The 21471-nt window shown below is 41.3% G+C and overlaps 1 protein-coding gene across 1 annotated transcript in view; it reads right to left on the reverse strand.

Moving 5' to 3' along the window:
* Positions 1–21471, reverse strand: part of LOC140278175 (corticotropin-releasing factor receptor 1-like) — a 91826-nt gene that overhangs the window by 36889 nt on the left and 33466 nt on the right. Inside the window, exon 5 of the mRNA XM_072373114.1 lies at positions 9755–9840. Within this exon, the coding sequence (XP_072229215.1) occupies positions 9755–9840 (86 nt within the window). The remainder of the gene's footprint in view (positions 1–9754; positions 9841–21471) is intronic.

A 21471-nucleotide genomic window follows, 5' to 3' on the forward strand; every position in this document is an offset into this window, starting at 1 on the left:
GGATTTAACTTCCAGGTTAAAGATTGAAGAAGTTGATCAGTTCTATCAGGGATGGGTTTGTAGCTTCAGTCTAAATTCTTCTAGTTTGTTTTGATCATTTGATCATTTTATTTCTTGTTTTATTGTTATTGTGGGTGAATTAGGAGTAAAAATAAAGAATCAAAGTAATGTTTCTGTCCTTAAGCTTCATCAGAGCTGAACAAAACTCTGATGAAAGCAGAAATGTTCGTGTTCAGGACTTTTTTCATTAATTTCTATTTATTTGGTTTTGTGTTTCCTGTTTAGTTTTTATGAGTTTTCTGTTTAATTGTTATTTTCCAAACATATTTGTGCTGTCTGTTTAGTTGTTTTTCTGTTTTCAGAGGCGTGTTATCTATTTTTTGCACTCCGTGGAATTTCGTATTTTTCCTATTCGAATTTTCCACTTCAGTTTTTCGAAACATTTTCTTGCTGTTTACCGTTTTCTCTGCACATCGAAGCTGCTGCACCTTATTTCTGCAGCTTTTTGCTGTCATTTTTCAGTATTTTTGACCACTGAACATAAACTGTCCAACAGCTGATGTAAACCTTAACTTCACATGAAGCCTACAGCTCAGACATCCACACATAAGACTCTAAAGGAGCGCCACAGAGAACAGATTTCAGTTCTTTCTAACTGGACGTCGCAGCTTTCTGCACAGAAGGTTTTCTCAGAGCCCAAGACAACTGTCTGCGACTTCAATTGTTTTGATCATTTTATTTCTTGTTTTATTGTTATTGTGGGTGAATTAGGAGTAAAATAAAGAATCAAAGTAATGTTTCTGTCCTTAAGCTTCATCAGAGCTGAACAAAACTCTGATGAAAGCAGAAATGTTCGTGTTCAGGACTTTTTTCATTCATTTCGATTTGTTTTGTTTAGTGTTTTCTGTTTAATTTTTATGAGTTTTCTGTTTAATTGTTCTTTTCCAAACATATTTGTGCTGTCTGTTTTGTTGTTTTTCTGTTTTCAGAGGCGTGTTTTCTAGTTTTTGTGCTCTGTGGAATTTCGTACACATTTTCTAAACATTTTCTTGCTGTTTACCGTTTTCTCTGCACATCGAGGCTGCTGCACCTTATTTCTGCAGCTTTTTGCTGTCATTTTTGAGTATTTTTGACCACTGAACATAAACTGTCCAACAGCTGATGTAAACCTTAACTTCACATGAAGCCTACAGCTCAGACATCCACACATAAGACTCTAAAGGAGCGCCACAGAGGACAGATTTCAGTTCTTTCTAACTGGACGTCGCAGCTTTCTGCACAGAAGGTTTTCTCAGAGCCCAAGACAACTGTCTGCGATTTCAATTGTTTTGATCATTTGATCATTTTATTTCTTGTTTTATTGTTATTGTGGGTGAATTAGGAGTAAAATAAAGAATCAAAGTAATGTTTCAGTCCTTAAGCTTCATCAGAGCTGAACAAAACTCTGATGAAAGCAGAAATGTTCGTGTTCAGGACTTTTTTCATTCATTTCGATTTGTTTTGTTTAGAGTTTTCTGTTTAATTGTTCTTTTCCAAACATATTTGTTCTGTCTGTTTAGTTGTCTTTCTGTTTTCAGAGGCATGTTATCTATTTTTTGCACTCCGTGGAATTTCGTATTTTTCCTATTCGAATTTTCCGCTTCAGTTTTTCGAAACATTTTCTTGCTGTTTACCTTTTTCTCTGCACATCGAGGCTGCTGCACCTTATTTCTGCAGCTTTTTGCTGTCATTTTTGAGTATTTTTGACCACTGAACATAAACTGTCCAACAGCTGATGTAAACCTTAACTTCACATGAAGCCTACGGCTCAGACATCCACACATAAGACTCTAAAGGAGCGCCACAGAGGACAGATTTCAGTTCTTTCTAACTGGACGTCGCAGCTTTCTGCACAGAAGGTTTTCTCAGAGCCCAAGACAACTGTCTGCGATTTCAATTGTTTTGATAATTTGATCATTTCATTTCTTGTTTTATTGTTATTGTGGGCGAATTAAGAATAAAATAAAGAATCAAAGTAATGTTTCAGTCCTTAAGCTTCATCAGAGCTGAACAAAACTCTGATGAAAGCAGAAATGTTCGTATTCAGGACTTTTTTCATTCATTTCGATTTGTTTTGTTTAGAGTTTTCTGTTTAATTGTTCTTTTCCAAACATATTTGTGCTGTCTGTTTTGTTGTTTTTCTGTTTTCAGAGGCATGTTATCTATTTTTTGCACTCCGTGGAATTTCGTATTTTTCCTATTCGAATTTTCCGCTTCAGTTTTTTGAAACATTTTCTTGCTGTTTACCGTTTTCTGTGCACATCGAGGCTGCTGCACCTTATTTCTGCAGCTTTTTGCTGTCATTTTTGAGTATTTTTGACCACTGAACATAAACTGTCCAACAGCTGATGTAAACCTTAACTTCACATGAAGCCTACGGCTCAGACATCCACACATAAGACTCTAAAGGAGCGCCACAGAGGACAGATTTCAGTTCTTTCTAACTGGACGTCGCAGCTTTCTGCACAGAAGGTTTTCTCAGAGCCCAAGACAACTGTCTGCGACTTCAATTGTTTTGATCATTTGATCATTTTATTTCTTGTTTTATTGTTATTGTGGGTGAATTAGGAGTAAAATAAAGAATCAAAGTAATGTTTCAGTCCTTAAGCTTCATCAGAGCTGAACAAAACTCTGATGAAAGCAGAAATGTTCGTGTTCAGGACTTTTTTCATTAATTTCGATTTGTTTTGTTTAGATTTTTCTGTTTAATTTTTATGAGTTTTCTGTTTAATTGTTCTTTTCCAAACATATTTGTGCTGTCTGTTTAGTTGTTTTTCTGTTTTCAGAGGCGTGTTATCTATTTTTTGCACTCCGTGGAATTTCGTATTTTTCCTATTCGAATTTTCCGCTTCAGTTTTTCGAAACATTTTCTTGCTGTTTACCGTTTTCTCTGCACACCTTATTTCTGCAGCTTTTTTCTGTCATTTTTCAGTATTTTTGACCACTGAACTCATCCAACAGCTGATGTAAACCTTAACTTCACATGAAGCCTACGGCTCAGACATCCACACATAAGACTCTAAAGGAGCGCCACAGAGGACAGATTTCAGTTCTTTCTAACTGGACGTCACAGCTTTCTGCACAGAAGGTTTTCTCAGAGCCCAAGACAACTGTCTGCGACTTCAATATCCATTGTGATCGGATTTTCCTCCACGCTATCAACAGTAATCTGTGCTGTGTGTGGATTTATGTAACCCATCGGTGTCTCCGTCCAGATTAAATGTGGGCATGTTTAATCTCTACCCCGCCCACTACGAAATGCATCATCTGTTCCATTCACCACACTTTGCTGCAGCACCTCAAATCTGTGACTCTTTCTGTGTCTCAAGTGGACAAACATCCCGATGTCAGCAGGGATTTACCTTCTCGATGCTTTGGTAATGAAAGTAGGAAAAGAAGCTGGTACAAAAAGCCGCTGCCGCCCTTCATCGTGCCATCGTGACAATGTTTGGGGTCAAGGAAAGATCATAGTCGTGGTTAATACTGTTGTTTGCCTGACAAGGAGAGAATAATCCTTTCTATTAGATTTCAGAATAAATAAAAAGATGGGTTTGGATTTTAAGGCTATTTTTAAATCGACAAAAGTCACGTGTGCAGGAAAGACTTGGTGTGTATTCATTGGTTATTGTGCAACTTTTGTCACATCAAACGCAGGGTTTGTTCTCACTGGTTCGACTGGATTACACCTGTTTACCTGCTTAATGTAAAACCCGATGAATCTTATTGTACTGCAGCTGAAACGTGTAATCTACACCCAGTTAGTTAGAACAAGGATTGGAGCTGTCAGTGGAGAGAGCTAAGAAACAAACAGCTCTGTGTATAATCCGGGACAAGATAAGTACAACTGTGTAAGAACACCTTGTTATTCTTTCAAATTTAAGGTTTTATCTCTCAGAACAGGCCCTGTGCATAACACAGGCCAAACTCTAAGCCTGAAAAGACAGAGAAATATAATGTTTAAAAGCATTTTTTCGGTATAAACCTTGAAACAGAGGACATGGACCAGTAACCCTGCCCTGGTTCCTCCTATAAATGCCAATGTGAAGACTATAAATTCATCCCTGCTGTCCCCTGTTGTCCAATAAACTAAATCAAATCCTGCTGCGACTTCACTCAGAGTGAGAAGTCACTGTTTCTAACTGATCATCAGTCAGTGTGAGCAGCTCTATAAAAGCAGGAGTTCTGTCAGTTTTCAGGTGTGTTTTAACACGATGCCAAGGAGGAAAGACATCAGCAATGATCTTAGAGAAGCAGCTGTTGCTGCCCATCAATCTGGGAAGGGTTATAAGGCCATTTCCAAACTATCTGGAGTCCATCATTCTACAGAGAGAAAGATTATTCACAAGTGGAAAACATTCAGGACAGCTGTCAATCTTCCCAGGAGTGGACGTCCCAGCAAGTTCACCCCAAGGTGAAGAAGCCCAGAGCTACATCTCAGACTCTCCAGGCCTCAGTTAGCATGTTAAAGGTTAAAGGTCACCCCAAGGTGAAAAAGCCCAGAGCTACATCTCAGACTCTCCAGGCCTCAGTTAGCATGCTAAAGGTTAAAGGTCACCCCAAGGTGAAGAAGCCCAGAGCTACATCTCAGACTCTCCAGGCCTCAGTTAGCATGTTAAAGGTTAAAGGTCATGACAGCACAGTTAGAAAAAGACTGAACAAGGATGGCTTGTTTGGAAGGGCTGCAGGAGAAAGCCTCTTCTCTCTAAAAAGAACATGGCAGCACAGCTTAGGTTTGCAAAGCTGCATCTGAACAAAGCACAAGACTTCTGGAACAATGTCCTTTGGACAGACCAGAGCAAAGTGGAGATGTTTGGTCCTAATGCACAGCAGCACGTTTGGAGGAAACCAAACACAGCATATCAGCACAAACACCTCATACCAGCTGTCAAGCACGGTGGTGGAGGGCTGGTGATCTGGGCTGGTTCTGCAGCCACAGGACCTGGGCACCTTGCAGTCATTGAGTCCACCATGAACTCCTCTGGATACCAAAGTATTCTAGAGTCAGATGTGAGGCCATCTGTCCCACAGCTAAAGCTGGGCTGAAACTGGCTCATCAACAGGACAAAGATCCCAAACACAGCAGCAGATCTAATGAGAAGCTCACAGCATCCCCCACAGTCTGGTTTCACCGACTGGACTCCAGCTTTAACTCCTGATTCCAGCAGCTTTCGTTTTTCTCTTTAGCTTCTAGGTTCACTCGACTTCCACAAACTATACTGTGGATGTTGAAATGACGTGTTCTGTGTGGACAATACAGATGGAGATCGATTCATATGTGCACAGCTCCTGTGTACTTTAATATAGACCAGAGGAGATTGAATTAGTCCTGTAATAGACACCGACTCGTGCAGGGCCGGCTAACACTTCAGGACATAAATCAAGCGAACAGGAGGTTTTACAAAATGGATTGCAGAGAGCTGGGATGAGCCTGAGAGAAGAGGAGGAGGTGGACGAAAACAGGATAATATAAGACCCTCTCACAATAGCCTCGGGTCTCACAAAATATGTGGGCCACAAGATCCAGAACCAAACCTGACTCACTTTCCCTCACAATAACCTGGGAAAAAGAGCCAAAAGGAAACAAGGACTTTATCTTTTTCTTAAAAAAAGACTTTCTAATAAGCGTTTGATCCACTCAGTTTGTCTTCCCAGCAGGATCCCTGCATATCCAGCTCAATACAGGCTGCACTTTAAAGGTTCTGTTTATGAGCTTTTAAACATCAATGGAGCAGCGATAAAAACTATTTCTTATTTGTGCTGGAGGCCCCCTTCATCAACTGAACGCCAGGCTTCCCACAAAGCAGTTTTCAGGGCTTTTCAGATTTTCAGAACCACCTTCTTTGGCTAAAACAAGCCTCTAATAAATAGGGATAAGATCAGAGTCAACACCGGTGTGTCTGTCCCAGAATGAGGAGCCAGAGGATCTAATTAGATGCTCACAGCATCCCCCATACCCGAAGGTAGATTTGGTTGCAGTTAAAACTTTTTAGGTTTATTCTCAACTGTGTTTTTCTTTTCTTTTACAAACTTCTTCTTTTGAAAAGAAAAATACCCTCTAACTTGCTTTAGATGATGTGTTTTGCACTTGCTTTATGCCTCTGTTGGCTGTCTTCACGCTAAGCTAAGCTAAGCTAAGCTAAGCTAAGCTAAGCTAAATGCTAAGCTAAATGCAACGTCCTGTATTTTCACAACAGATTAAAATCTATTTACACTCAGGAACAAGTAACAAAGCACATTTTTCAGCTCTGTGACATCCACCTTTACAGGGAAGCTACTTCCCCCTTTCCCCTACATCATGTCAGTCACTCTGCCACCTGCTGATTTATTTCATGGCTACAAATAAATGAAAAAGAAAATCAAATACACAATTTTGAAAGGTCAGACACTCCGCATCCATCTTCTGCTGGGATCGATTGGACATCGGACTCAGTCTAACTGCAGGTTCCTCATCCTCACACATCTGTAAAGTACAAATGATCCCAACTGGAGAACATGACTTCCTTCTTCAGAGGAAGAGGTGACATTTCTTTCTTTTTTCTTTCAGTAACTGTCAATGAAACCACAGACCAAAACTAACAACAAATTGATTTTTCTAAAAGAACGTCCAGTTGCACGGCTTCTAAAAACACACACTGGGGTTTTTATCGAATCAGAGCCGCATACCGTGCAGCCGCAGCCCAGCTCCTGGTAGCAGAGGCTGTTTATTTAGCAGTGATTTACGGCCACAGAGGTTGCTGCGAGGTCAAAGCACTCACAATCTATATGTGGATTAACATCGACATTTGATCAATATTCTTTCGATGATCCTACCTGCGGCAGCTTTCCAAGGAGAATATTTTTAATGAAATGAGGGCTGGAAAACAATAGCTTTTTATTCAGGCCTGTGAACCGCCGCCTACGTCTCTGATTTCTTCAGTGATGGTAATAAGAGCGGCACCCTGCTCGTTAATGGTGGTTTCCCTGGAGGGAAAAACAGCCAATTTTAATTAGGGCTATGAATGCTCACAGTAAAATCTGTGATAAGTGCGAATTGCCACAATTTTAACACATTTATCCCTTTTTCCGGCCGAAAAATTTGGCTGAAGTGTGAAGAAATCCCTCTCAGCTTCTCCTGTGGAATCCCAAAGAGCTCCAAAGACTGCCTCAACCACATGTCTCCTCATCATGAACTGTATATTAAGAGCGATGCCAAAACCTGTCAGAAATTATCGCCTCATTGCATTTCTAATCCTGTCACTGCTGAGTAGCCTCTGGTTGCACTTTCCAAGATATTTTGGATCACTTGCACATAGGTGTGCAGCGGGAGGACGTGTTGACATGTCGTCCATCTCCTCACAGACAGACACAATCAGGTTGGAGAAGGCAGCCAGGAGCAAGAAAACATCTGTTACTGCAGACTGCATCGGTACAATTAGTTAAGAGTTAATATTTCACATCACTATCATGTTCTGCTGGAACATAAAGCTAATGGAAGGACGTAGCTTAGCACAGAGATGGATTTTAGGTTAGAATAGAGATTAATTTTAGCTTAGCACAGAGATGGATTTTAGTTTAGCATAAAGATGGATTTTAGCTTAGCACAGAGATGAATTTTAGGTTAGCATAGAGATGAATTTTAGCTTAGCACAGAGATGGATTTTAGTTTAGCATAAAGATGGATTTTAGCTTAGCACAGAGATGGATATTAGGTTAGCACAGAGATGGATTTTAGCTTAGCATAGAGATGGATTTTAGCTTAGCACAGAGATGGATTTTAGGTTAGAATAGAGATGGATTTTAGCTTAGCATAAAGATGGATTTTAGCTTAGCACAGAGATGAATTTTAGGTTAGCATAGAGATGAGTTTTAGCTTAGCACAGAGATGGATTTTAGTTTAGCATAAAGATGGATTTTAGCTTAGCACAGAGATGAATTTTAGGTTAGCATAGAGATGAATTTTAGCTTAGCACAGAGATGGATTTTAGCTTAGCACAGAGATGAATTTTAGCTTAGCACAGAAATGCGTTTTAGTTTAGCATAAAGATGGATTTTAGCTTAGCACAGAGATGGATTTTAGTTTAGCATAAAGATGGATTTTAGCTTAGCACAGAGATGAATTTTAGGTTAGCATAGAGATGAATTTTAGCTTAGCACAGAGATGAATTTTAGGTTAGCATAGAGATGAATTTTAGCTTAGCACAGAGATGAATTTTAGCTTAGCACAGAAATGCGTTTTAGTTTAGCATAAAGATGGATTTTAGCTTAGCACAGAGATGGATTTTAGTTTAGCATAAAGATGGATTTTAGCTTAGCACAGAGATGAATTTTAGGTTAGAATAGAGATGAATTTTAGGTTTGCATGGAGATGGATTTAGCTTTTTTAGTCAGAAATCTAACAAACAAACGAAGTATTCACCATAAATTCATGCTTCTGAGCCAGGATTTAATGGGTCTTTGTGAAGGACAGAAATCCATTTGGTAAAAAGAAAACCCGACTCCCTTCTGAACCTTTTAAAATGCGTTTTCCTGCTTTTCGGTCATTAACCGAACCATATTAAGCTGTCTGTTTGCTACTCAGTCGGATATCTGTCCTTATGAGGCGTTTCAGTTGATTTTTCCTGTTGGCATCTCAGAAATCCCGACTTCTGCGTTCAATTTGAATGCACCAATAAAACCGGAGCTGCATCCAGTTACTGCAGCTTCAGAGATTCAAGCACCAATTAGGGCTTTGAACTGTAGGCTGACATGTTTTACACGAATAAATGCTCACAGGGTGGTGGGTAATTTAAATTCAGCTTTAAGAATAACAAACCTTTTCTTCTGTTCATAGAAACACAAATGAAGTCAAATTAGCTATCAACAAAAGCTGGAGAACCAAAGGTGTATTAATCCACAGCTGAAAATAGTCCTTTATTAGCATCAGTTTGGGTTGGAATAAAGAATAAACCAAGCAGTGGACTGTGGAGATGGACCAGCATGGTTTTGTTTGGGTCTTTCAATGGGATTTAAAGGATTTAAATGTCTAAAAGTAACAGTATATAATTAACTTTGGATCCACTGGACCCTGGATATTCAATATTCAGTTCTAACAAGCAAAATAAAAACAGTGAGTCTCATGTTTCCGCCTCTTTTACATACAGCATGAGGTGTGTAATTGTTACAGTCTCATCTGGGTCAGAGTGTTCAGACTGCCGCTCAGTCCTAATTACAACAGGAGCACATCGTGATCACAATACACCATCCAGGTGGTGGCTGAGACAAAGGAAAATGCACAGGTAGATAAAAGGATCAGATCAGAGCAGCAGAAGAAGAAGAAGAAGAAGAAAATCCCTCCCTTTCAGGAAGTTTTATATGTTCAAAAGAAGAGTTCAAGCTCCCAGCGACATGCAAAACCAGCCCTGCCTCTATGACCCGAGGCGAGACGACATTAAACCTCTCCGTGATTCACATTCAAAACATTCACTGCGCTTCTGAGGCAGATTCCTTCGAGTGAAGCTCTCGGGCACATGCCCTGTATTATTAAAGCTTTCTCCTCCCGCGTCCCTTTAAGGCGGCACGCTTCGACACACCAAACCCTGAATCCATATTTACTATAAATAAGCCTCGAGCAAAACTGCGCCTTCCACTCCGAGCCTTGCCTTTGTTGTTGGTGTTTGATTAACGCGATTTTTTCCCTGCTTTGAAGATCATTGCAAAAAAAAACCCATTAATCAGGGCACAAACAGGCGAGTCTTACCTCCTCGTGAAGTATGGCTTTACACATGGAGTAGTTCCCCTTCAAGGCCCAGGTCCCATTTGCGAGACATTTTCTATAAACATTATCTGTGCAGAGAGCAAAGAGAAAAACAAACAAAGTTGTTAGAAAAGATGAAGTGACCTGCTTACGTTACTGTGAAAAACTCCTGCTCCAGCCCTCATTTCTTTAGATTTTCCTTCCAGGCAGCCAGACTTTACTGTAATCTTTTAAAGTGTCTTCATAAATAGATCTCCAGCTTTCTAAAGGTCTTTCAGAGTTTTTCTTTCACTCATTTTCAGTCCAGAATGTGTTTTTTCTTTATTGAGCCACTTAACTCTGACCTATGAACCATTAAAGCATAAAAAAGGCTCCTAACTCAAGGGATGAACCAGTGTTGTGTCGACACAGAATAGACAACTTAGCAAAGAAGCCGTTTTAAACTGGATCTTTAGGCACTTTGTCACAAAGACACATCATTTGTTCCCATTTCTTTAGCTGCATCTATGAAAAACAGCAAAGAAACACAGTTTGACAGACAGAAAATAGGATTTCTGCAGCAACAAGGTGATTCCCAAAGAGCTATTAGCTGAAAACTTGGCATATCTCAGCATGGTGTGCAGTGTGTCCTTAAAACATTTGAGGAAACTGGACAAGTGGAGGACAAAAGAAGAAGTGTCAGGCCTAAAAAACTATCTCCAGCAGATGAACAGGATCTGAAAGTGATGTCCTTAAGAAAGAGGAAAAAATCCAGCAAAGACCTGACAGGACCTGAAAGATGCATCTGGACCTTCAGCTGATCCATCTACTGTTGGCCCAAGCCTCATCAGAAATGGTCTCCATGGAAGGGTGGCTGTCAAGAAGCCATTCTTAAGGAAGGGAAACAGGGAGAAAAGGCTGAGCTGTGCCAAATGACACAAGAAGTGGACTGAAAATCAGTGGCAACAGGTCTTATGGAGGGATGAATCCTCCCCAGAGCCCAGACCTCAACATTATTGAAGCAGTGTGGGATCATCTGACAGAGAACGGAACAAAAGGCAGCCCACATCCAAAGAAGAGCTTTGGGATGTCCTTCAAGAAGCCTGGGGAACTATTCCTGAAGACTCCTTAAAGAAATGACAGAAAGCTCGTCTCAGAGGGTTCAGGCTGTGTTGGATAATAAAGGAGCTCAGACCAGATATTCACTTTAAAGTTTAATACAAACTGGTTTTGTCTCTTTTCTGTATTTCGGTTCATGTTTGCAGTTTATTTCCTGTTTACCTGTCGATAAGTAAAGAAACGAAGGCTGGCTCAAGACTTTTGCACAGCATGTGGATTCCTGCTCGAGTCGCAGTGACACTGTGACCTTTTCTGCTTTTGACATTAATAAGAAGGGATATCATTAGAGGTAGTTTTACAAGCTGTGATTTTTCACACGTTTGCTGTCAGGACAATCTCCCACTTTCAGCCTAAGCTCTGTCGTCATTCTGTACATTTACACCATCCCATTTATCCACAAGTGACCCGTGTTACACCTGTTTCCTCAACATTTATGCCTCAGTCATGAAGCTGTTACACAAAGATGCATGACTCTTTAAAGCAGAGTTGAGGCTCAACCTGGAGCCCTGACACCATCGAGCAGCGTTTAGGTGTTTATTTTCTCTAAGAAAATATCATTTCTGCACATTGCTGGATGCAGCAACCCGAATAATGGGAGGAATCGGCTTGAAGGAGCTGACAAATGATGAGGAAAATTCAATTTCTCAAGCAGGCCGGCTGTATTACAGCACAAGACAGGCATTAAATAACAGATTCAACATTTATTATCGCAATAAAGGAAATTAAACAGAACACAGTGCAGCTGGAATACATCAAACGAGGCATTTAAAAGCTTTTAAAGATGGTCATTTCTGAAAAGTAAAGTGAGAGGTCAATGATGAGGGATGAAGCTTACGGTTCAGTTCATTTTATCATCAGAATAGTGTGTGGGGGGGGGGGGTTAAGCCAATAACACATTTATCACCCTTTAAAAATCCTGTTGTTTTAAACCAACATCCGGTCTTTGGGGGCAGAATTAGTTCTGGCATGATAAATGCAACTTAAACATTCAGATCACGTTTGAGGGATTATTTCCTGCTTAGGCGAGCGTTGCCGTCGGCAGCTCAGCATTGAGAACACGTACGTATGTGTCGGGCCAGTTGATCGCTCATCCCGCTCCGGAGCATTTTCCCCAGAGCTTTTATAGACAGGTCCGACCCGATCGCCTTACAGGTCATCTCCAAAGGGCGTCAGACGCCTTTTCTGGTGACAGCACGGCTCTTTTTCTTTGATAAACAGAAACCTTCGGAGTTTGTGGAGCCACGGCTAAAAGTTCAAAAGCTGCCAACATCTAAAAACATCACAAGTCTTTCTTGTTTTTTACCTTTTAGTGTTAAAACTTCTTTTTTTTCTGAAGCGGCTACTTTAGAGATAAGCTCTTCTGGTGCCCAGAAATGGATAAAATGGATAAAAGCTCACGTATAATACACAGCAGTGTGTGCGTGGAAACCTGAGATGGAGGCCGATGACCCTAAATGCAGGTTTTAATAATCAGAAATGTTTTGGCCGTGTAAGAGATAAAATAGGATTGGGTTGCCTGGGGGCATTAATCTACAATGAGCTGGGTAAAAATAGCAGATTGACAGTGTAAAGGGACTGTCATTCCCAATCAAGATTACCTAGCATGCGATATTCCCTAAACCACAAATGCAATATTCTAGAGAGCTTTAAAAAACTGCCTATGGAGAATTATGTCAAAGTCAGAAGAACTGACACACTCATAATTCATAGAGTTCACTCCTAAAAGACTTTCAAGTATCTTTCTCCACAGATTTGAGCCCACAGATGGAAGTTAACCGCCTATATGTTGGTAGGAAACCTCCATAAAGACCATAACTTCCACCTTTTCTTCAGCCCAGATTTACATTTGCTGCCTCAGGGCTCCTGCTCACACTTAATGTGAATTAATTATCGTCACTGCAATAAAGTTCCCTTTTAAAAACAAAGACGGTTTACAAATCAAACGTGTAAAGGAAAAGAAAAACCAAACAAAGAGCCATCACAGACACGCAGAGCCAAAAGCTTAAAAGGTATAAATGGTGGAGCTTCAAATAAAACTGCAAGACCTTGAAACGCCTCCTGGCATCTTGTCTCAGAGTGATTTACTGCCGTTAAACCTGTCCAGTATACTCCCTCACACTGATCATATATGTAATAAGGAAATGAAGCAGCCTTGCGTTTTATCCATTTTTTGACATTGTCTGACAGTTTGCATGACAGCAGATGAAAAGAGTTTTACAGCTGAAGCAAATCAGAAGGATTTAACGCCAAGGGCGTCGGTTTTATTTCCCAGTTATACTATCAGTGCTGTTTTCCATCTAAAAGAGCTGAAAAATGTGACTGGCATGGCTTTGTTACGTGTTCCTGAGTGTAAATCGACAGATTTTAATCTGTTGGGAAAATACAGGACGTAGCATTTAGCTTAGCGCTTAGCTTAGCTTAGCTTAGCTTAGCGTGAAGACAGCCAACAGAGACACAAAGAGACACATCATCTAAAGCAAGTTAGAGGGTCTTTTTCTTTTCAAAAGAAGAAGTTTGTAAAAGAAAAGAAAAACACTTGAGAATAAACCTAAAAAGTTTTAACTGCAACCAAATTTACCTTCGGGTATGAATAAAGTTACCTAATATAACCTAAGTAAAGCTCTGTGGAGGCTGAAAATCTTCGTCTCACAGCATTTTCATATCATAGAACAGGATTTCCTGAAGTACTGGGACACAAATAGATAACATTAACTTTTCTGTGAATAGTAAGCAGTAGAAAACAAGAACTAATTCAGTTAACTGACAACAGGATGGTAGCACAGCGGTACAAAAAGGGTCTTTCAGAAAAGCTTCAGAAGTAAAGACAAGCAGTGGTTAATCTCTCTGTGATGGACTGAGGACTCGATGTGAAGCTGATTTAATCATCTAAAGAACAAAATATCTCTAAAAGGTTCCAAGAATTCAGATGGGTCATGTGGGACGAAGCTGAATGTTGCTGATCTTCGGGCCCTCGGGCAGCGCTGCATTAAAAACAGACGATTCTGTGGTGGAAAAGAGTGCTGAAAACCACTGTCACTGGACAACATTAATCTCTGCATCTACCATCAAAGTTAAAACTCCAACATGCCAACAAAAAAAAGCACAATCCAGACACGAATCAGCCTTCTCTTGTTTTAGATGGACTAACTGCGAGGTGATCCAGCCAATCAGAATCTAAAATTACATTCAGACGTGCTGTCCTCTGGGCTAAAGAGGAGAGGGAGCATCCAGCTTGTTGCCAGAGTTCAAAACCAGCATCTGTGATCATATGGGGGTGCATTAGTGCACATGGCATGAATAACTTGTACATGTGTGATGGCTCCGTTAATGCTGTCCTGCCCTCATGGGTCGTTCATGCAGGGAATTACGACATAGACCTTTGTGCCAGAACGCGAGCCCTCTAGTGGTCATGAAAGCATATGTGGAAAGCAGCTGCCTGGAGACAAGTATTTAGCAGCAGAGCCGAGACACCAAGAGCTAAACTTGAGGCTCAAAAAATTAAAAATCAATAAAATAATAAGAGAAGGGAAAAACCGAAAGATAACGGCAAAGGATCTGAGAAGGACTGAGATGAGGGAAACTAATGAGGAAGTGGCTGAATGAGTGGGAGACAGATGTGGAAACTGAGGAAACTGAGAGTAATGGAGGACAGAAAGCAGGGATGAAGTCAGCAAACTGAGAGCGTCGAGACAAAAGACGACATGACATGATTAAACCAAGAAAAGACGAGAAAAACAGAGCCACAAACTCAACATCTTCACCTGGAAGTCATGTTGGATTTAAAGCATCAGTTTAATAAAGATAAACACAGTGAAGCAGCTGCGATGTCGGCCATGTTGAGGGGAGTTTCAGCTGAAGTTTCAGCTGAAGTTTCAGCGTTTCAGCAGCATCGATGAAGTTCACCTGGCGTGGATTCGGCACTTTGTTGAACACTGATGAACGAATTAAACTAACAGATATGAACCCCTGCTCTTGACCCCTTAAAGGAGAACTCCGGTATTTTTAAACCTGGACCTTATTTCTGGCATGAAATACGTTCATCTACTCACTGAGAACAGTTTGGTGAAAGTCGGCGTCCTTCGGAAGATATTTAGATAACTGGAGATCCATATAACGGAGAGAACGGGGCTTAGAGGATGCAGCCTCTAAATAAGGCATTATCTGTCTTTATTTCACCAATACTTTAAGAAGAATGAATGAATGAACGTGTGCTATAGCTCTGTTAGCTCATAGCTGCTGTTATGTGGCTACTTGCAGCTATAGGAGAGCTAACGGAGGGATTTCTACACAGGCACTCTACTGGGACCACTTCATCCACACGCCCCCCTGCAGCACAGTTTATTCACTCCGTGCTCTGTGACAGTCGGCTAACTTCACACAGAGTTTGCTGCTGATAGTTTTGTGCAACATGGCAGGATATTTATCAGATTTTGACAACGTGAACGATGACTTAGAGTAAGATGGACGTTCTTACCGTAGAAAGCCCTCTATAAGCCCCCCGATAGCCGCCAATAACAACAACACAGCAGCTATGAGCTAACAGAGCTATAGCACACGTTCATTCATTCATTCTTCTTAAAGTATTGGTGAAATAAAGACAGATAATGCCTCATTTAGAGGCTGCATCCTCTAAGCCCCGTTCACTCCGTTATATGGATCTCCAGTTATCTAAATATCTTCTGAAGGACGCCGACTTTCACCAAACTGTTCTCAGTGAGCAGATGAACGTATTTCATGCCAGAAATAAGGTCCAGGTTTAAAAATACCGGAGTTCCCCTTTAAACAGACTGAAAAACATTGCACTGATTCTTACACGCATTTATTCATGTGGATAAAAAGACAAATAAACGAGTAACTCACAGCTTTGTGAGCTTTGCTCACAGTTGTGTGACCCACCCAGTGATGTAATCGGTGATGTCATCGCATACAAATTAGGTGATTACATCATTTGTCTCATTTACTTCATCTCTGACCGTTTTTAAGCTGCGGTCTATTGAAACTTAAAGGGTTAAGTAGCGTCACATGATTCATGGAGCTGCCAACGAGGAGCTGCTGCCGGCCGACTGACAGCAGAAATTCATCAGCGTTAATGTGGGCTCAGTGTGAAGGAATCCGCTGTTTTCATTTATAGATTCATTGATTTGAAAGATTTCCCTGCCAGGCGCAGAGAGAAAGCTCGAACCTTCGAGGTTGGTGTTTTATTTCACTTAAACAGAGCCAGGTTAGCTCTCTGCTTCCAGTCTGTTAGCTAATCGAAACCAATCATACACGCTGAGTGACAACGAGCTTCTGTTTCATGGAAAGTTCCCACGACGCTGAGAACTATTGATGCTAAACATTAACTTAATACCCAAGTAAATCAATTAAATGTGATTGAGTGGTTTGGTCCAGACGGGGCCAGATCCTGAGGTTTCCTGGAAAACAGAGAAATCTGTCTCCCTTTATTGAATTTACGGGGTGCATTTTGTTCTGCAGGAGAAGCGAGATTCCCACTGTTCCTTCCTGGCTGCGATGCAGCTCACCTCCCTGAGACTGTAGCGAGCACCAGCAGCTCTTTATTAACATTCTCCTGCGGTCCTCTCGGGTTGTAAGCCACTGACAGCGTCGTAAAGCGCCTTTTGCATGGTTCACAAGCTCAAGGTCCCTAAAATAACTGCTGATTTCTGCCAAACTGGACGTCTGCCAGGAGCGTTAATCATGGCAGACAGGATTGTCTCTGGAGCATCTAAGAAGGCTCACAGTGGATTTCATTGTTTGAGTTTTAATCTCTGTTTGTGATCTACTATTGTTGTGAATTAATGTGTTCCCGGTCAAAGCCAGGCGCTAAACCCTCCCTGAAGAAACAGGAACTGTAGGTACATGTGGATGTAACATAGACTTCCCTTTAAGCTGCAGCCAAATGATCCCCATTTCATTTCTTTCCCAAAGCTCACACAGACCGGCAAACACTCTGCTTAATAACAAGTATGATCGCACGCAGAGGGTCGTCTCTGCGGAGAAGCGAGCAGAAATGCGGCTGTAATTGTACACCCTTCACGAGCAAATATGCTGACCCAAATTTAGTCACAGCGGCTTTGCACTTCAATACTTTGGATCAATGGCGAAGAAGCCTGCTCCTCCTCCTCCTCCGTGAATTTGGAGCAGAGGTCTAATTAGGGCCAGCGTCGGCGGGGAGGAAAAGGACGTGTTATTTGTGCTAATTGAGAGCAAACCGCTGTGTGCTTCTTGCACAACTGTGTGGCAAAACAAACAGAAAAATCAAGGCTGTTGACAAGTTTATGCAAAACGTGAACAGAAGTCGGGATAATAACAGGACAAATTACCATCCAGCATGGTCAACAACACAAGAGTCTTCAAAATAATGACGTTCTCAAACTCCAAAGGGCATAAAAGACTTTCAAGTTCAAACACTATGAAGCATTTTAATGCTATTATATGACCTTTTCTTAGGAACTATTTATGCATTTTTAAATCTAATCACATAAAATCACAAATCAACCGTTTTAAATAAAATCTTGGTTCGATCGAACCGTTTTTTTTCCATCTTTGTTTCTTTTACAGGTGAATTTGTTTGTTTCTCATTCATAAAATCAGACAAATCAAACATTTTATTCCTAAAAAGCGCTTGAGAGCTCCAAGTAATTCAATAACAATCATAGAATGATTAGAAATAGAGATCCTAAAGCCCCTGTTTTAAAAAAAACTGACTAAAATGTTAAGTTTCTTTACCAGACAATTATGCAAATGAGCACATGCATATATAAATAGCACATTTGCATATTATACTTCAGATAAAAGTGTGTTTTCTGCCTCCACGTACCTGTCTGTGGTAAAAAGAGATGACAGTAAAGATCCTTCACCAACAAGATGACACAACTACTCTCTTTAATAACTATATAAAACCTGCTTGTTCTTATACATTCTTTCATTCATTAATTTATTTATGTATTCAGCCATTCTTTGTCATGCGGTGAAAATATAATTTCCAGATTGCTAAAGCAACGCCGCTTCATTTCTTTTCTCTTTGAAGCTGCTCTGATGGTATGAAACACCTGCCTACGACTCTAAGTGGACACTTTTAAAGCGATGAATTCTGTGTGGAGAAATAAAAATAAACTTTGGATATATGTTCGTGAGCTGGTGAATAAAAATGGTATCTCGGGTTTTTACTGTCGTGGTTTTTTGTTGTGGTTTGGTTTGATTTCTTAGATTTATGTTGTTTCCTGTTTAATTAACCTTTTAGTTTGGTTGGTTGTGGTTTTATTGTGTAAATTCGTATTATTCCCATCTGTGCTGTTAGTTTATGCTCTGATATGAAATCTGATTAACTTTACATCCCGTTTTATCTTGTAATTCGTGCTCCTTTTGTTCACTTGGTTTTACTTCCTGCCCTTCAGTCACACCTGCTCCACATTAAATAATTACTTCTATCAGTTAATTTGCCCCTTAGTGTTTTCTTTATTCGGTGTTATATCAGGGTAATGATTACAGGGTAATCCAGAGGGAAATATAGCGTCCATCTGTCAGACGTCATCTGATCTCAAAAGTCAGACATCATCTGATCTCAAAAGTCAGACATCATCTGATCTCAAAAGTCAGACATCATCTGATCTCAAAAGTCAGACATCATCTGATCTCAAAAGTCAGACATCATCTGATCTCAAAAGTCATCAGCCAACAGACGTCAGTTGATCTGAAAGTCGTTGGCCGTCAGTTGATCTTGAAGTCGTTGGCCGTCAGTTGATCTGAAAGTCGTTGGCCGTCAGTTGATCTCAAAGTCGTTGGCCGTCAGTTGATCTCAAAGTCGTTGGCCGTCAGTTGATCTCAAAGTCGTTGGCCGTCAGTTGATCTCAAAGTCGTTGGCCGTCAGTTGATCTCAAAGTCGTTGGCCGTCAGTTGATCACAAAGTCGTTGGCCGTCAGTTGATCTCAAAGTCGTTGGCCGTCAGTTGATCTCAAAGTTGTTGGCCGTTAGTTGATCTCAAAGTCGTTGGCCGTCAGTTGATCTCAAAGTCGTTGGCCGTCAGTTGATCACAAAGTCGTTGGCCGTCAGTTGATCTCAAAGTCGTCGGCCAACAGACGTCAGTTGATCTGAAAGTCGTTGGCCGTCAGTTGATCACAAAGTTGTTGGCCGTCAGTTGATCACAAAGTTGTTGGCCGTCAGTTGATCTGAAAGTCGTTGGCCGTCAGTTGATCTCAAAGTCGTTGGCCGTCAGTTGATCACAAAGTCGTTGGCCGTCAGTTGATCTCAAAGTCGTCGGCCAACAGACGTCAGTTGATCTGAAAGTCGTTGGCCGTCAGTTGATCTGAAAGTCGTTGGCCGTCAGTTGATCACAAAGTTGTTGGCCGTCAGTTGATCACAAAGTTGTTGGCCGTCAGTTGATCTGAAAGTCGTTGGCCGTCAGTTGATCTCAAAGTCGTTGGCCGTCAGTTGATCACAAAGTCGTTGGCCGTCAGTTGATCTCAAAGTCGTCGGCCAACAGACGTCAGTTGATCTGAAAGTCGTTGGCCGTCAGTTGATCACAAAGTTGTTGGCCGTCAGTTGATCTCAAAGTCGTTGGCCGTCAGTTGATCACAAAGTTGTTGGCCGTCAGTTGATCTGAAAGTCGTTGGCCGTCAGTTGATCTCAAAGTCGTTGGCCGTCAGTTGATCACAAAGTCGTTGGCCGTCAGTTGATCTCAAAGTCGTTGGCCGTCAGTTGATCACAAAGTTGTTGGCCGTTAGTTGATCACAAAGTCGTTGGCCGTCAGTTGATCTCAAAGTCGTCGGCCAACAGACGTCAGTTGATCTGAAAGTCGTTGGCCGTCAGTTGATCACAAAGTTGTTGGCCGTCAGTTGATCTCAAAGTCGTTGGCCGTCAGTTGATCTCAAAGTCGTTGGCCGTCAGTTGATCACAAAGTTGTTGGCCGTCAGTTGATCTGAAAGTCGTTGGCCGTCAGTTGATCTCAAAGTCGTTGGCCGTCAGTTGATCACAAAGTTGTTGGCCGTCAGTTGATCACAAAGTCGTTGGCCGTCAGTTGATCTCAAAGTCGTCGGCCAACAGACGTCAGTTGATCTGAAAGTCGTTGGCCGTCAGTTGATCACAAAGTTGTTGGCCGTCAGTTGATCTGAAAGTCGTTGGCCGTCAGTTGATCACAAAGTTGTTGGCCGTCAGTTGATCACAAAGTCGTTGGCCGTCAGTTGATCTCAAAGTCGTTGGCCGTCAGTTGATCACAAAGTTGTTGGCCGTCAGTTGATCTCAAAGTCGTCGGCCGTCAGTTGATCACAAAGTTGTTGGCCGTCAGTTGATCACAAAGTCGTTGGCCGTCAGTTGATCACAAAGTTGTTGGCCGTCAGTTGATCTCAAAGTCGTCGGCCGTCAGTTGATCTCTAAAGTCGTCGGCCAACAGACGTCAGTTGATCCCTAAAGTCGTCGGCCAACAGACGTCAATTGATCTCAAAGTCGTCGGCCAACAGACGTCAGTTGATCTGAAAGTCGTTGGCCGTCAGTTGATCACAAAGTTGTTGGCCGTCAGTTGATCTTAAAGTCGTCGGCCAACAGACGTCAGTTGATCTGAATGTCGTCGGCCAACAGACGTCAGTTGGTCCGAAAGTCGTCGGCCAACAGACGTCAGTTGATCCCTAAAGTCGTCGGCCGCTCACAGAGGAGCACAGATGGAACGACTTTGAAAACTTTATACACAATAACTAACATCCCGACACATAGTTCAACATAAAGTGCATTTGGAGTTTTGCCCATATGTTGCTACTGTGAGCAGGTTTTCCAAAGAATGAGCTACATAAAATCCAAATGTCCCTCCCGCCTGGCAGAGGACGGTCTGTGTCAAGGTCAAAGTCCCGTCTTACAGCCCTGATATACAGAGGCTCTTCAGGTAAGTTCAGCTGCAAAAATCACATTAAACAGGTGAGAATTCTTTAATTTCATGTCATTTTAGACCCTGGTTGTGTTCTGGGCTCTTTACTTTGGTCACTTCTTCTTCTACCGAGTTACTTCTTCTTCTACCGAGTTTCCTCAAATATGAGAAGGACCCATATGGGCCTGCATAGTTCTGCGTTTGGTTTATTTCAAAGAAGGCCAAGATTTTCATCCTCTTCGTCAGAGTTGAATGTTTGATGTTATATTTACTCGTCACATTGAAGTAAAAATTAAGGTGTTTTCTGTATTGTATCACTGTGTAAATGGAGTGGAAAGGGGGAAAATACGGCTCTTCTGACAATAAAGGTCGGTTTAGGAGTTGAGGTCGAGTAAAAATACTTTATATTCTCATCATAAGCATCCATCTCCTTCATATCATATTAGCATAACAGATAATATAAATTATCACTTTACTGTCACAGTTCTAAGCTGCTCCACATGTTTCTACACATGAAAGTCGCAGCCACAAGGAATTATGGGAAATGATGCCCTTTCTTTCCTAAAGGATGGTCCGGTATCGTCTAGGCTAACGAAGATGATTAAGGAAGCACTGGAGCTCCTTTCCCTCACATTTAGAGAGTTCACTCAGCTCTTATCATGGCTGCTATTCACATACTTCTGGGTCATTTCACTCAATTCAAGTTTCCTAATTAAAAATAGACTATTCAACAGGACCCCGGGCATTTCTTCCTTTTCATTTATTGATA

Source organism: Leuresthes tenuis, unplaced genomic scaffold (assembly GCF_036924035.1).
Source record: "Leuresthes tenuis unplaced genomic scaffold, fLeuTen1.0.hap1 SCAF_20, whole genome shotgun sequence".
NCBI lineage: Eukaryota > Metazoa > Chordata > Actinopteri > Atheriniformes > Atherinopsidae > Leuresthes > Leuresthes tenuis.